At 40.1% G+C, this 16,441-nt stretch overlaps 1 protein-coding gene across 2 annotated transcripts in view; it reads right to left on the reverse strand.

Moving 5' to 3' along the window:
- Positions 1-352: 352 nt before the first annotated feature.
- Positions 353-16,441, reverse strand: part of LOC126257794 (RNA helicase aquarius) — a 368,203-nt gene continuing 352,114 nt past the window's right edge. For both annotated transcript variants that reach the window (XM_049955590.1, XM_049955591.1), the window contains 2 exons: positions 12,704-12,880; positions 353-1,236 (listed from right to left, as the gene is read on the reverse strand). In XM_049955590.1, coding sequence (XP_049811547.1) covers positions 697-1,236; positions 12,704-12,880 — 717 coding nt within the window. In that variant the 3' untranslated portion in view covers positions 353-696. The remainder of the gene's footprint in view (positions 1,237-12,703; positions 12,881-16,441) is intronic.

A 16,441-nucleotide genomic window follows, 5' to 3' on the forward strand; every position in this document is an offset into this window, starting at 1 on the left:
GGCCTGATAATAGATCTATCTCAGCAACTTTACGTACCTTGTTTTTATCCCTTCATCTTCAAGGCCTTCATGATTGCCCAATCTTTGTGCAGTCAAAGGCTTTTATCGATAAGCTATAATGGCCCGATGAGTCCCGGTACTACACCCAGTTGTTTTCTTGAGGAGATGGTGAATTGTCTGGATGTGATCCATAGTCGAAATAACTTTCCAAATCCCACTTGCTCAACCCATCACTATGACCAAACACATAACAAAGAGGTAGAGAGAGAGGTAGAGGGAGAGGGAGAGGGAGAGAATGGAGGGGAGAAGCATTAAATTTTCCTTTCTCATCATCCATACAAAAGGCAGCTGGTGATGGTTGATAAAAAAGGTCTCAGTCTTTTATTGAACAATACAAATCATTAGATCACATCTGATACTAAAATGTAATCACTGTTGAAATCTGGCACATATATATCATAACTATCTGAAACCACTATAAACCTACAATGTGTAAACAGTGGTAAAATTTTCCATTTACATAACCTTCACCTGCATCACAAAGGATCCATCAGAGTAACTGACAAGTAATTCTCTACAGACAGTCATCTGAATACATGCAATGAAAGGAAAATGACATTTTCAGAGATTATAACAGATTACCTTATGTGCTTGATAAAAAGCACATTTGTTTTATCATTTCAGTAACGTTAAATTTTAAGAGTCATCTTCTGAAGAAGATTCCTTTTCTGAAGAATCTTCTGCTTCTTTTTTTCTAATAGTGTTTTGAATTTTGGCTCCATGTTGATGGTGTTCTTCAGGAGTGGTAGGATCTGACACTTCTTGTTGAAACTCTACTCCACCCATCTTTATAGCTATTGGTCTGCCATTGCCCAACAAATCATTTCTTTCATCGCTTGCAGCTGGCACCGAGTCTACATCTGATGGTACGGGTGTTGCACTGCTTACACACACAGCTGCCTCAAATTGTGACAATGTCCCATCTTCCGGGACAGCTGGCTGCTGTGCCTGGGAAATAGCATTTGCATCAGCTTCACCATACATTACAGCTGCCCCAACAACTGTGGCTTGTCCTTCATATTGTGAATCTGTTGTGACTTCAAGTTTGATTCTTTCCTGCTCTTCCTCACTGTCTGTATCATCATCTGCACCTGGGTGATGAGATACAAAATGTTGTGGTCCATCTTGAGAAGATGACAGTTTTGATCCTGGCTTCTGCCAGACCTTCTGGGCATCCTGAAGAAAGAAAAAAAATGGTTATTACACAATGAAAGCAATACTTACTTACTGGTAATAGTTTTAATTCATTTATTGGAAACAAGAAACACAACAATTGTGAGATCAGAACATCTCACAAAATATGACATGTGATGTAGTCAGCCAATAGCGTTATCACTGTTAAGTAGTGCGTGCACACAAATAGGATAAGTTAATGGTGTACATTAATATGCATAGTGTTGCTACAAGAAAAGCAGAGCTTTCACATATAATATTGGTCTCTACGATTAATAAGCTGCAAGAGAAACTAAACTTTCACGTATAATGTTGATCTTTTTCGAGAGTGTTACACTTTAAGATACATCACACAAATGTGCCAGTAAAAGTTTTAATACTGACATAAATGTCTGATCTTCTGGGCTTGAAATTTTTTCTATATGGTCGCCCTCAAATACTTGAGTTTTGAATGAGAGTCAAACGCTCTGTGATTTAAGAAATTCATTGCATATTTTCGCACTTTGTTCATCTTGCGTAAAAGGAAATTTACTTTGAAACTAACGCTTTTCTATCAATCATTCACAATATTTTCCCGGGACCTGTTAGGAAGAGGTTCGTTTCAGCAGTTGCCATAGAGCACCAGATAACAGGCATCACTGTGCTTGCGCAGCTACGATGACGCAGGAAGCCCATATGTTCGTACATTACATTATGTCATAAAAGAAACAAGGCATCAGAGGAATTCCGTGAACCATACTAAAATGCATAATTCAGCTTAAAGTGCACATTCGTATCTCCAGATTCAGTTGTAAATTTTCTTGGAGTACCAGTACTGTATTGTCTCATTTTTGTTTTTTTTTTACTATGGTATAATGGCATATGTGCTATAAGTTGAAAACATGCTCTTTTGAAATACAGCTAACAGTTTAAACTATCCAATAGTATCCTTTAAAAGATACCAACCATTTTCTCCATCAGCTCTCCACAGTTCCCATTCCTTTATCACCCTGCATCCTGCTCATCACTGTCGATGCCACCTCCCTCTACACTAACATCCCCAATGCCCATGGACTTGTCACTACTGAACACTACCTTCCCCAATACATGACTTACTCCAAACTTACAACCTCCATCTTGCTCACCATGACAAAATATATGATCACTCACAACTATTTCTCCTTTGAAGAGATCACCTGCAAACAAATCTGTGGTACAGCAATGGGCAACCGCATCCTATGAGAACCTGTACATGAATAATCTAGAGGAACCCTTTCTAAACACCCACAATCCAAAACTCCTCACCTGATTGAGATTCATTGATGACATACATATTCATAAGGTTGAGGACACTCTACCCACATTTCTCCAGAACTCCGAACCTTCTGCCCCATTCACTTATTCACTTCACCTGGTACGCATCAACTCAACAAGCCACCTTCCTCAATGTTGACCTCTACATCGAGGATTGCTACATCACCACTTCTGTCCATATCAAACATACCAATCACCAACAACACCTCCACTTCAACAGCACCTACCATACTACACCAAGAAGTTCCTTCCATACAGTCTCACCACCCAGTGTTGTTGCAACTGTAATGATGAGCAGTCCCTCTCCAAATATGCCAAGGGTATCACTGAAGCCTACACAAACAGAAATTACCTTCCCAACCTTGTCCAGAAACAGATCTCCCATGCCTTGCCTCTCCAATCACCCATCACTTTTCACATACCCACTACTCAGCCACAAAGGAGCACTTCTGTCATGACTCAGTACCATTTAGGACTGGAGCAACTGAATCGTGCTCTCCACCAGGGTTTCAACTACCTCCCTTTGAACCCTGAAATGAGGAATATCATCCCACATTGGTCATCTGAGCCCACCAATCCTACACAATATTCTTGTCTACCTCAACTCCAGCGTTATTCTCAGCACCTTGTCTCATGGCTCATATCCCTGCAATAGATCTAATTGCAAGACCTGTCCCACACATCCTCCCACTACCGTCAAATCTAGTTCTGTCACAGGCATCTCCTACCATATCAAAGGCAGCAACCACTGTGCCACTTTCTATGTGGGCACAACAACTAAGACAACCAAGAAGCTGTCAGTCCACTTGAAGGACCACTGGCAAATTGCAGCCAAGAGACAGCTGGACCACACAGTTGCTGAACATGATGTGCTTCACTTTAATGACTGGTTCACAGCCTGAAACATCTGGATTCTTCCTGGCAAAGTCAGCTTTTCTGAATTTTGCTGGCAGGAACTCTCCCTGCAACATATCCTTCATTTCCATAACTCTGCTGGCCTCAACCCTCGCTAATCCCTGTCCTCCATCTACCTAACCCCTTCTATGCTCCCATGCTCCCACTCCAGTGTTGTTGCAACTGTAATGATGAGCAGTCCCTCTCCAAATATGCCAAGGGTATCACTGCATATAGCACCCCTATCCTGTCCTCACCATGTCCGTTCATGCTCCCACAGACAGCACAGCATCTTGCCCTACTGCTATCCTGCTATCAATCCGCTTCTACGTCCCATGCGTCCCCTCTTACCCCCACCTGCCGCCCCATACTCTCATCACACAGCGCCCAGCAGACTGCTGCTCATATCTGATGTAGTTGGTCCCCAGCACTCGGAGACAGTGGCCACATGTGTTGTGCTTGTGTGAATGTGTGTGCATTTTCTATTTCAAAAGGACATTGTTTGAAAGCTTAATTATTTTAGCAGTCTTTTTAATTGCATCTGTCTGTGATTCAACTGTGGTGCGTAGCAATCTACCCCTTCCATTGTTTAAGTACCCTGCTTACTGTTATTGAACAGGATTAGACCAAATACCTAATTTAGTTAGTTTAGACAGTTACATTTTCCATAGATCATTTGAACGATTCTTTAATCAAAATGATATGGAACGAGTCAGTTTACAGGATATGTATACATGATTAGTGTTAACATACATTACTGTTTTTTGTCCTGCCCATGCAACTTCTTTTTTTTCCTTTTTTTTATGGCTACCAGTTTATCATAGGATATTAATCTATGGGATGTAGGGAGTTGTCCCCGAAAAATGATTTTAAATTAGATTTAAAACTTGCTTTGCTACCTGTCAGAAATTTTATGTTATTGGGCAAATTATTAAAAAAGTTTTTTGCTGCATATTGAACTTCTTTATGAGCCACTGACAGCTTTAATAATGGGTAATCAATGTCATTTTTTCATCTGGTGTTGCTGGTATGTACATCTCTGTTCTTCTCAAACTGTGATGAATTATTTATGACAAATATCATTACCAAATACAGGGTGTTCGAAAATTCCTGTTACAAACTTCTTTTGTCAGTTTCAAGTCAAATGTGTAACTCATCCACTTCTCCTTGAGGAACTGAATTAGGCATGTTGCAGTACAATTATTAGGTAACAACTCAAAAACAAACATAACAAAAATTCATTTTATCGCTTAAGCATGTTTGTTTCTATTAACACTCAAAAATTAGATGTTTACATTACTCCAAAACAAAAAATAGCATACCATACTGTACATACGGGACAGTACTGATGCATTTTAACAGTGGGTTGATGTGGTGACCACCAATGTTGTTATAGACAAGTATCTATGAAGCAGGTTCTTGTACACTCTCTCCTTCCACTTGGTGTCTCTTCAATTTCTAGTGAAGTGACCAGAACTTGTACCACCTGATCTTCCTCTGTTTCTGCAAGAATTAAACTTTGCATATGACCCACAAGTAGTAGTCCATAGGAGTTAAATCCAGTCATTGTGGTGGCCAAACAGTTGGAACACCTTGGCCTATCCATCTTTCACCATATCATGTATTGAGATATCTCCGAACCATATGAGAGAAGTGAGGTGGAGCACCATCATGCTGAAATTGCATTGCCTGATGGACATTCAGCGGCAGAGCTCCCAAGAACCAGGTTTAATATTTTTGGAGGAAGATGAAGTATGAAGGAGCAATTACCTTGAGTGGAAGGAGATATGACCATTCAGAATACCTGTCCACATGTTAATACCAAACCAGTGCTGAAACCCCTGAACATGCCTGAGACTACAGTCGTGTGTGTGAGTTGCGTTTGCGTGTTTATGTGTGTATACTGTTGATATAGTTCAAAACTGATTGCTTAATTTCCCCCCCCCCCCCTCCCACCACCACCACAATATATTTTACACATTTACCAACTGATCCATTAAATCACAAATCAGATGGGAAGGTAGAGAGAATTGTGGCTACATTCAGTCAACAGACGCAATTTCCACTCTGCTCTCTCCCTAAAAAATCAGCACTGAACTTATTTCTCAGTATGTATCAGACTAAGCCAGTGAATGAGTGCAGCAGAGTTACTACATGACAGACAGCATTTAATGTATTTGTGCACTTAATGTTACCTTTTGACTCAAAATAATTTTTCCCTATTTGGTCTAGGTTCAGTAGGTACACCGCAAAATGAATACAGCAATGGGAAGTGCTTGGTAGTCTGTACATAATGGGAGGAGTAAAAGTAACAACCCACTGCGTAGTTGATTCACAGAGTTATCAGTAGGCACATACGTAAGACTGATGATGTTCTTCAGAGCATACTACACAATACATATACACATTCATGTGCACAAACACATACTACTACATGGTTACACTGTGCCAGTCAATTACATTTAAATGTAAAATTTTGCACTTCGCAAAACGAAAAAACATAGTATCCTATGACTATAATATCAGTGAGTCACTGTTGGAATCAATAAACTCAAAAATACCTAGGCATAACACTTTGTAGGGATATGAAATGAAATGATCACTAGGTTCAGTTGTGTATAAAGCAGGTGGCAGACTTCACTTTATTGGTAGACTACTACGGAGTTCTAAAATATCACTCAAGTGTGTGGGACCTGTACCAGATAGGACTAACAGGGGATATTGTATGCATATAGAGAAAGGCAGCACAGATGGTCACAGATTTGTTTACTCTGTGGGAGAGTGTCAAGAAATACTGAAGGAACTGAACTGGCAGGCTCTTGCAGATAGTCATAAACTATCAAGAGGAAGTGCATTAACGAAGTTTCAAGAACCAGCTTTAAATGATTGCTCTAGGGATACACTACATCCCTTACATATCACACACAGAGATAGTGAGGATACGATAATTACTGTATGTACATAGACATTCAAACAATCATTCATCCTGTGCTCCACACATGAATGGAACAGGAAGAAACCCTAATAACTGGTACAATGGGACATACCTGCTGCCACATAGCTCACTGTGTTTTGCAGGGTATAGATATAAATGTAGATTACACCAGACTACAACTCAAATTGATTGAGGGGCTGTATCAGCAGAAGTGTGTGAGAAAAGAGTGGAAGGAACAGTGGCTGGCAGCTGGGACGTAGTGGCAGCAAGTGCACAGGGTAGGAATGCTGCATCTGTGAACTTATTCTGACACAGGCTGAGAGAATTGTGTGTGGTATTCAGTGACTTGGAGTAGTGAACTGAGAGGGGAAGATGGAACAAAAGAGGAGGGATACTGTGGAGAAGACGGTTTAAGTGCAGAATGAAGTGAAGTGGGGTGGGGTGGGGTGCTTGGGGCAAGGGTGAAGGTGGGTGTGGGACAAGGGTGAAGGTGGGTGTGGGACAAAGCTAGCATAAACTGAGGGCTCGAAAGAAGTGTTGAATGGACATTTCCCACCTACGTACTTCAGAGAAGTTGGTGTTGGGAGGAAGGACACAAAACGCAAGGGTTGTGAATCACTTACTGATGTTGTGCTCAGCAGTGTGTTCTACTAATGAGTGGCCAGCTCCGCTACTGTTTGGTGATGGACATTCACTTGAGTGGATCGCTTGGTGGTGGTCATGCCCACATAAAAGTGTGTGCAAAAGTTACACCAGAGATGGTATCTGACAGTACTGCTTTTACAGGTATCCTAACTCTGGACGGGATAGGACTTGTCTGTGACATGACTGAAATAAAATGTGCATGATAGTCACAAAGGGCAGATCTTGCACCTGGGTCTTCCACAGGCCTATGGACCACGTGACAAAGGGTTGAGAATAGGTGTGGCATAAAGATGGACCAGCACATTTCTTAGAGTGAATGGTGCCAGAATACCACTTTGGCAAGGGACAGGGGTGGGAAGGATTGTGGGTAGAATGTTCTTCTGAACTGTGACCCTCAGTTTCATACAACTAATTTGTAGAACACATACAATTGCCCCCCCCCCCCCTCATGAACCATGGACCTTGCCACTGGTGGGAAGGCTTGTGTGTCTCAGTGATACAGATAGCCATACTGCAGGTGCAACCACAATTGGAGGGGTATCTGTTCAGAGGCCAGGCAAACGTATGGTTTCTGAAGAGGGGCATCAGCCTTTTCAGTAGTTGCAGGGGCAACAGTCGGGATGATTGACTGATCTGGCCTTGTAACACTAACCGATACGGTCTTGCTCTGATGGTACTGCGAACGGCTGAAAGCAACGGGAAACTACAGCTGTAATTTTTCCCGAGGGCATGCAGCTTTATTGTATGGTTAAATGATGATGGCGTCCTCTTGGGTAAAATATTCCGGAGGTAAAATAGCCCTCATTTGGATCTCCAGGCAGGGAGTACTCAGGAGGATGTCGTTATCAGGAGAAAGAAAATTGGTGTTCTATGGATCGGGTGGAATGTCAGATCCCTTAATTGGGCAGGTAGGTTAGAAAATTTAAAAAGGGAAATGGATAGGTTAAAATTAGATATAGCGAGAATTAGTGAAGTTCGGTGGCAGGAGGAACAAGACTTTTGGTCAGGTGAATACAGGGTTGTAAATACAAAATCAAATACGGGTAATGCGGGAGTAGCTTTAACAATGAATAAAAAAATAGGAGTGCAGGTAAGCTACTACGAACAGCATAGTGAACGCATTATTGTAGCCAAGATAGACACAAAGCCCACACCTACAACAATTGTACAACTTTATATGCCAACTAGCTCTGTAGATGACAAAGAGATTGAAGAAATGTATGATGAGATAAAAGAAATTATTCAGATACTAAAGGAAGACAAAAATTTAATTGTCATGGGGGACTGGAATTTGATAGTAGGAAAAGGAAGAGAAGGAAAAGTAATGGGTGAATATGGAATGGGGCTACGGAATGAAAGAGGAAGCCGCCTGGTAGAATTTTGCGCAGAGCATAACTTACTCCTAGCTAACGCTTGGTTTAAGAATCATGAAAGAAGGTTATATATGTGAAAGAGGCCTGGAGACACTGGAAGGTTTCAGATAGATTATATAATGGTAAGACAGAGATTTAGGAACCAGGTTTTAACCTGCAAGACATTTACAGGGGCAGATGTGGACTCTGACCACAATCTATTGGTTATGAACTGTACATTAAAACTGAAGAAACTGCAAAAAGGTGGGAATTTAAGGAGATGGGATCTGGATAAACTTAAAGAACCAGAGGTTGTAGAGAGTTTCAGAGAGAGCATTAGGGAACAATTGACAAATTCGGCGGAAAGAAATACAGTAGAAGAAGAATGGGTAGCTCTGAAAGATGAAATAGAGAAGGCCACAGAGGATCACGTAGGTAAAAAGATGAGAGTTAGTAGAAATCCGTGGGTAACAGAAGAGATACAGGATTCCATCGATGAAAGGAGAAAATATAAAAATGCAGTAAATGAAACAGGCAAAAAGGAGTACAATCGTCTCAAAAATGAGATTGACAGGAAATGCAAAATCGCTAGGTAGGGATGGCTAGAGGACAAATGTAAGGATGTAGAGGCACATATCACTAGGGGTAAGATAGATACTAACTACAGGAAAATTAAAGAGACCATTGGAGAAAAGAGAACCTCTTGTATGAATATCAAGATCTCAGATGGAAAACCAGTTCTAAGCAAAATAGGGAAAGCAGAAAGGTGGAAGGAGTATATAGAGGGTTTATACAATACTTGAGGGCAGTATTATGGAAATGGAAGAGGACATAGATGAAGATGAAATGGGAGATATGATATTGTGTGAAGAGTCAGACAAAGCACTGAAAGATCTAAGTCGCATCAAGGCCCCGGGAGTAGACAACATTCCATTAGAGCTACTGATAGCCTTGGGAGAGCCAGCCATGACAAAATTTTTCCATCTGGTGAGCAAGATGTATGAGACAGGTGAAATACCTTCAGACTTCAAGAAGAATATAATAATTCCCAGCCCAAAGAAAGCAGGTGTTGACACGTGTGAAAACTGCCGAACTATTAGTTTAATAAGTCGTGGCTGCAAAATACTAACAAAAATTCTTTACAGACGAATGGAAAACCAGGTAGAAGGCAACCTTGGGGAAGATCAGTTTGAATTCCGTAGAAATGTTGGAACATGTGAGGCAATACTGACCCTACAATTTATTTTAAAGGATAGATTAAGGAAAAGCAAACCTATTTTTCTAGCATTTGTAGACTTAAGAGAAAGCTTTTGACAATGTTGGCTGAAATACTCTCTTTCAAATTCTGAAGGTGGCAGGAGTGAAATACAGGGATAAAAAGACTATTTACAATTTTTACAGGTACCAAATGGCGGATATAAGAGTTGAGGGTCATGAAAGGGAAGCAGTGGTTGGGAAGGGAGTGAGACAAGGTTGTAGCCTATCTCCAATGTTATTCAATCTGTATATTGAGCAAGCAGTAAAGGAAACAAAAGAAAAATTTGGAGTAGGAATTATAATCCATGGAGAAGAAATAAAAACTTTGGGGTTTGCCAATGACATTGTAATTCTGTCAGAGACAGCAAAGGACCTGGAAGAGCAGTTGAACGGAATGGAGAGTGTCTTGAAAGGAGGATATAAGATGAACATCAACAAAAGCAAAATGAGGATAATGAAATGTAGTCGAATTAAATCAGGTGATGCTGTGAGGATTAGATTAGTAAAGTAATAAAATATAGATGAGTTTTGCTATTTGGGGAGCAAAATAACTGATGATGGTCGAAGTAGAGAGGATATAAAATGTAGACTGGCAATGGCAAGGAAAGCGTTTCTGAAGAAGAGAAATTTGTTAACATCAAGTGTAGATTTAAATGTCAGGAAGTCCTTTCTGAAAGTATTTGTATGGAGTGTAGCCCTGTATGGAAGTGAAACATAGACGATAAATAGTTTGGACAAGAAGAGAATAGAAGCTTTCGAAATGTGGTGCTACAGGCGAATGCTGGAGATTAGATGGGTAGATCATGTAACTAATGAGAAGGTAGTGCACAGAATTGGGGAGAAGAGAAGTTTGTGGCACAACTTGACTAGAAGAAGGGATCAGTTTATAGGAAATGTTCTGAGGCATCAAGGGATCACCAATTTAGTACTGGAGGGCAGCGAGGAGGGTAAAAATCGTAGAGGGAGACTAAGAGATGAATACACTAAGCAGATTCAGAAGGATGTAGGTTGCAGTAGGTTCTTGGAGATGAAGACGCTTGCACAGGATAGAGTAGCATGGAGAGCAGCATTAACCCAGTCTCTGGACTGAAGACCACAACAACAACAACAACAACAACAACATACAATTGCAACTACAAGAACTGTGTTTCATTGAACTTTATTGTATTTGATCAATTTATATAGTATGCTGTGTCTGCCCAGGACTCAATAAACTTTCAGTGGCAGTCCACCTTTGTACTGAACCTATGAGGGTTGCTCAGAAAGTAATTCATCACTCTGCCAAAAATAGTACTACGGATCCGAAACGTTATATATGTATTATTTGAAGTCTCCTGAGTGAGCACGCTAAGTTTCCGGCACTTCCGACAGATAGTGTAGCTGCAGGACAGTTTCAAAATGGTGTCTGTAAGTGATGTATGTTAGAGGCAATGTGCCATCATTGAATATCTCACTGTAGAGAAAGAAACTGTGTTGAATAATCACAAATGCTTGTGCAATGTATATGGAGTATCTGCTCTTGACAGAAGTACAGTTAGTCACTGTGCATGGAAGGTGAGGTCATCAGAAGGTGGATCAACGGAGCTCCACGGCTGTCACACCTGACATGTTGCAGCGAGCTGATGTTGTCACTAGCCATTAAAGTATGCCATTCATGGAGGATGATGAGGTGGTGATTCACACAGTGAAGTACTGGTTCCGCCACCAGGACAAGGACTGGAACTGATAGGCACGCATACCCTTGTTTAGTGCTGGAGGTAGGCCATAGAATGGGATGGAGATTATGGGAAAAATAGGGTGTGTAAATAAAACACCATTCTTTCATGTGTGTAATTCTAATTATGTTCAATAAAGAATTGTGGAAGGAAAAAAATGCAGTGCTTTACTTTCTGGGCAACCCTCGTAAAACATGAAATGTTTATCGTACATACTATACTTACAATGAAAGCCTTAACAAAGGTCAGCGTTACATTCTAGCCATTTTAAACCCTGCTGGAATTGACACTAAAGATCTTTGAATTCAACTCTGAACACTAAGCACTAAACATGCATCTTAGTTCTTCATATGACTGCACCAACATACCAACAGTGCAAAACATAATATAAAGCTTCTCATAGTGTTGCTTAGTAGAACAAATTTGTCAGTATTATTGTGGAAACCACCACCACATGACTTTCATAATATAATCTGATCACTGTAGTAAATATTGCCTGAAATCGAAATCATACTTTCATTTAAAGATGTATTTGCTATAATTGCTAATGGTGGTAATTTTTCTAATGACATTAAAACGAATATTGCGTGACTCCAGACTGAATATTGTCATACTGGTTTACATACTGAATAATGTAAAATAAATTTCTTGAGCTTTCACCAACAGTCTTTGGCACTGGCAACACGAATAAAAATACTGACTGGATCTATATCATTTAAGTAGGAACTTCCTGGAAAGTTCACAGGTTTTAAACTCCAAACAATTCTTGTTTCTGTGTCTGTTAAACATGCACTTTCTGCGAATCACAGAAAGACATTTACCTCCCTCCCCCCCCCCCCCTTTAATAATGAAACACAATTTTCTGGCCAATCAGTTTTGCAGCAACTGATAACTGACAATTTATGCTATAATGGAAGCATGTTCTCCTGTTACATTAAAAAGACAAATTATTCAATCTTGTTGCTTCTGGTCTGGACAGAGGCTTCATAATGCATTGAAAGACAAATTGAGAAAGCTACTACTACATTCAATTTAATGTATGTGTGATTTCACTTCCATTTCCAATAGGTTCTACTACATACAAAAGAATAATGGCAATAATGATAATTTTTTTAAAAGTGTTGCAGAGGGTAAAAAAAGGGGGGGGGGGGGTTACTGACAATATTTATGCACACTTCTAGTATTCTCAAGTAGTATAAATTACCATCATGCTCACTTATTAAAATATTTTCTAAAAACATGTCAAAATCATTTACTTTTACAGTATACCTTACATCAATTAATGGGCTTCTCCCATGATTTATAATTCAAACACAAACATTTTCAGCTATATATTTTAAAACATTTGCTGAATACACAAGGACTGCTGAAACACTCACATAAAAAGCAGACTTCAAGGCGTGCACTTTCTGTATGTAAAAATCATATACAAATGTGGCCATCTGTGCCATGTCTGCCATCTCAACAGGACTTCCTGAAGGTGGTTGAACATTTGAACGCTGAGTTGGATAGGTCTCATGTGGAGCCAAGTACAGCTTCAACGGCCTCTGCATAAGCTGTAACACAGAAGATGAATATTCAAGATAAAAGCTTCAGTTATTCTTTCATATTTTTCATTGTGAATCATGTAAATCACAGTAGATATCTTTTTGCGTTTTCAACACAAACTGAATCAATGTACTGCATAACCTTTACTTAAGTGCAAGCTGGCTATTAGATTTTTAATTTTATACAGACCTACGAACAACTGAATTAGTCACACTTAGTTGGCAGTGTCTAGCACCCCCCTTCACACAAACAATAACAGTGAAATATCCTGGTAAGTATTCCAGGAGAGTGTTGGGGTGCCATCGAGGTTCCTGTCATACTAACCACTGCCAATACTAATAGTTGAAACCAAACTGCACACCTAACATTTGGTGGTATGGAAGATGTATTCAGTAGAATTGAGGTAAGATTATCTGAAGGCCAACGTATGCACCTCAGCATCGTGGAGTGTTCCTCAAACAATTACAATATAATCTGAAAGTGCAGTTACAGCTTAATAGCTTCAAATGCTAGTAGTATTCCGTACAGATTTTCCATTCTGGATCTGGAAGCACAAATGGGGAAGTTTTATTGTAAAAGTAAGAGTCTGTATTAGACAAACTTTACCCATTAAATATTTGTAGTGAAAACAGAAACAGATAGCAAACATATCACGTCCTTTACCTGGTGGTGCTTCATGTGGATCATATGATTTCAGCTTACCTGGACTTTAAACAGGTGTATTCCAGCTGAAAGGTCTACGTTTGTTTGAGGATCAAATGGAACCAGAGATATGCTTTTGATTCAGGCAGTTTATTGAATGAAGGTGACTTGTGGTCTTATTGTTGCTCTAAAGGAGAGTTGTGGATTTTGGAATTCAGTGGCAGCTACAACGAAGACAATGGTGGTAAGCTTGTAGTTTGATTGCTGGTTTTCAGGCTGCTTATAAATAACCGACTGAGTATGAGTTGTGCGGTGGGGTAGCATTTAGTAGATGACAGAGCAGAATCGCTTGGTGCTCTCAGAACCTGTAATTAGTACTCACATATTTGCAAACCATTAAACACAATACATGCAAAACACAGAGCATAGCAATAGCTACACAGGATGGAAGAGGACTGCTCTGTTAAAACCTGACTGTCACAGGGACATTGGCAAACACAGCAGAGCCTCACACCTGATGCAGTGGGCCTGTCAGGTGCCTCAAGCTCCACTCTGCTTAGTACAGTACATCTTTCGATGGTATTTTTGTAATACAATCACAGTCACAAGAAGCTTGCTGACGTAACACATATACTGTGGATGAATGTGCCCTGTAAATGTGGTCTCACATTGTTGAGGTATTACCAGTTTAGCCTCGGTAGCAGTTGTGGCTTCTTAAATATTTTGCTGTAGATTTCTTGCAGTCCACTGCCATTGTCGCTTTGACATTGTCAGTTGTGTCCACACATGCATTCTTTATCAAAAAACTCCTATAATGCTGGATAACAGGTATTAAAATTTTATTCTTCTGACACCATCAGGTTGTTGTTCATCACTGAAACTTATGGTTTTTTATGTTTACAATGTCACACAATCCCATTGATTGATGCTACATGATCCATTTGATTGAAAACCATTCATACCAGTATTATGTGACAAAGTAAATCTCACTGTTCTTACCACAATATGAATTAGCAATCAACTTTAATAATGGACATAGAGCGATGATGAAATTTCTTAAGAATTCGTAATAAAAACTCTGCTGAAGGTGAAGTTGCAAAAAAACAAATGTCAATATGTTGATCAAGATACAGTACCTGATTTCACGTACATCGCCGTAAACTTAATCAAAAAATAAAAATTAATTCATAGTGCCGCACTGTACACTGTACTAAATAGAGTGGACTGTCTGGCCGCCTGTGAGCCCACAGTGTCAGGTGTGAGGCTCTGCTCTGTCTGCCAATGGCCTCATGGCTGTCAACATGTTAATATGTGATTTGTGGACTATTTGACTTCTAAGAGTTCCAGTATTATTTAAACACACAGTGACAATGTATTTAATTCATAACACAACAAATTTCAGGCTGAAGGTAAAATCTTCTGGGTTGTTAGGCCGTGTCATATTTTCCCTAAAATAATTGATGTTTCAACCGCTCTGCTCGGATTTTATTCTGGATATTCTGGTATCCAAACTGCTAGAACACTGTCAGAGACCAGTGTTGCGTTCTCTTATAAAGGGGATTTTTCCTGCATTTGTGCTGGAGAAGTGGGAGTATTGGTTTAAATTCTTGTAGCTACCATTGTCAGGCCATCGTCATAGGCTAATATTCCCACGCTGCTGCAGAAGAAGGCATGTTATTGGCTAAACTCTTTTGTATACTATTGGTGGTCCATCATAATCGGATAGAAAGGCGCAATTCCACACTTATGCTGGAGAAGGGTTGTTGGTTGAAATTCCTCCTACTGCTATTGGTTGGCAGTCATCATTGGCTAGATGCGAAATGGACAGAGCAAGAGAGGGGGAATGTTTACCCAAAATATTATTGTCCACGGGGGTGACTAGCAACGCATTTTTTATGTTGCTCACACATTGTGGGTGCATGTTCACTTCCTTGATGGCAGAGAGCCATGATGCCGGACGCCTGTAGCCATCCTCTCTATTGAAATTACGTGAATTCTTGGAAATTTCAACCATTTCTCGGACCTTTCTTCTACAAGTGTTTGTTTCCTAAGCCAGTACATGTACGTTATTACAATCGATCTCAGAGCCACAGTTCTCATTATGTTCCGCTGCTGCTGATTTTACATTTTGTTTTAGCCATGTGTGCTGTTCATGTTTCTTAATGCATTCTTTAACAGTTCTTCCCATTTTGCCTATATGTGCTTTGCCACAGCCACATGTCACTTGATAGACTCCTACATTGTGGAGGCAATCGGGTGCATCCGTTTTTTGGTGGAAAAAATCTTTTATTTTGTTTTGACTAAAGAAAGATGTCTGGATACTGTTTTTCTTTAGAATTCTGCTTATGCGGTCAGTGACCCCAGAAATGAATGGTAATGTAATGGAGTGAGAAGGTGGTTCCTCATCATTATTATTAGTGTGATTAATAAGCCCTGTCAATTGAACAACTATTATAGCCATTTGCCTTCAATGTCCTCCTTAAAAAAATCCAACTCCGATTTCAAGTTGTCGTCATTGCTGACACGGAAGGCACATGAAGACAGAGTGTTGAGCACTGCTTGTTTCTGGGTTGGGTGGTGGTGCGAAGTGGCATTTAAATACTTGTTTGTGTTAGACGGATTTCTGTACACTTTGCAAACCTAGAGTGTTAACATATCTTCTGTATACCACCACATCTAGGAACGGGAGACTGCCTCACTCTCAACCTCCAAGGTAAATTTCGTTCAAAAATTTGTGGAATGTAAGAAGTTCTTCGCTGTGTGGCCATATAATACATGTATTGTCCACATAATAGAGCCAACAAGAAGGCTTCAAAGGAGCACTACTTAATGCCTGTTGCTCAAAATGTTCCATAAAAACGTCAGCTCCAACTGGCGATATGGGTGAGCCCATAGCAAGGCTGTCAGCCTGTTCATAGAATTCACCA

This window comes from Schistocerca nitens, chromosome 1, assembly GCF_023898315.1.
Source record: "Schistocerca nitens isolate TAMUIC-IGC-003100 chromosome 1, iqSchNite1.1, whole genome shotgun sequence".
In the NCBI taxonomy this organism is placed as follows: Eukaryota; Metazoa; Arthropoda; class Insecta; order Orthoptera; family Acrididae; genus Schistocerca; species Schistocerca nitens.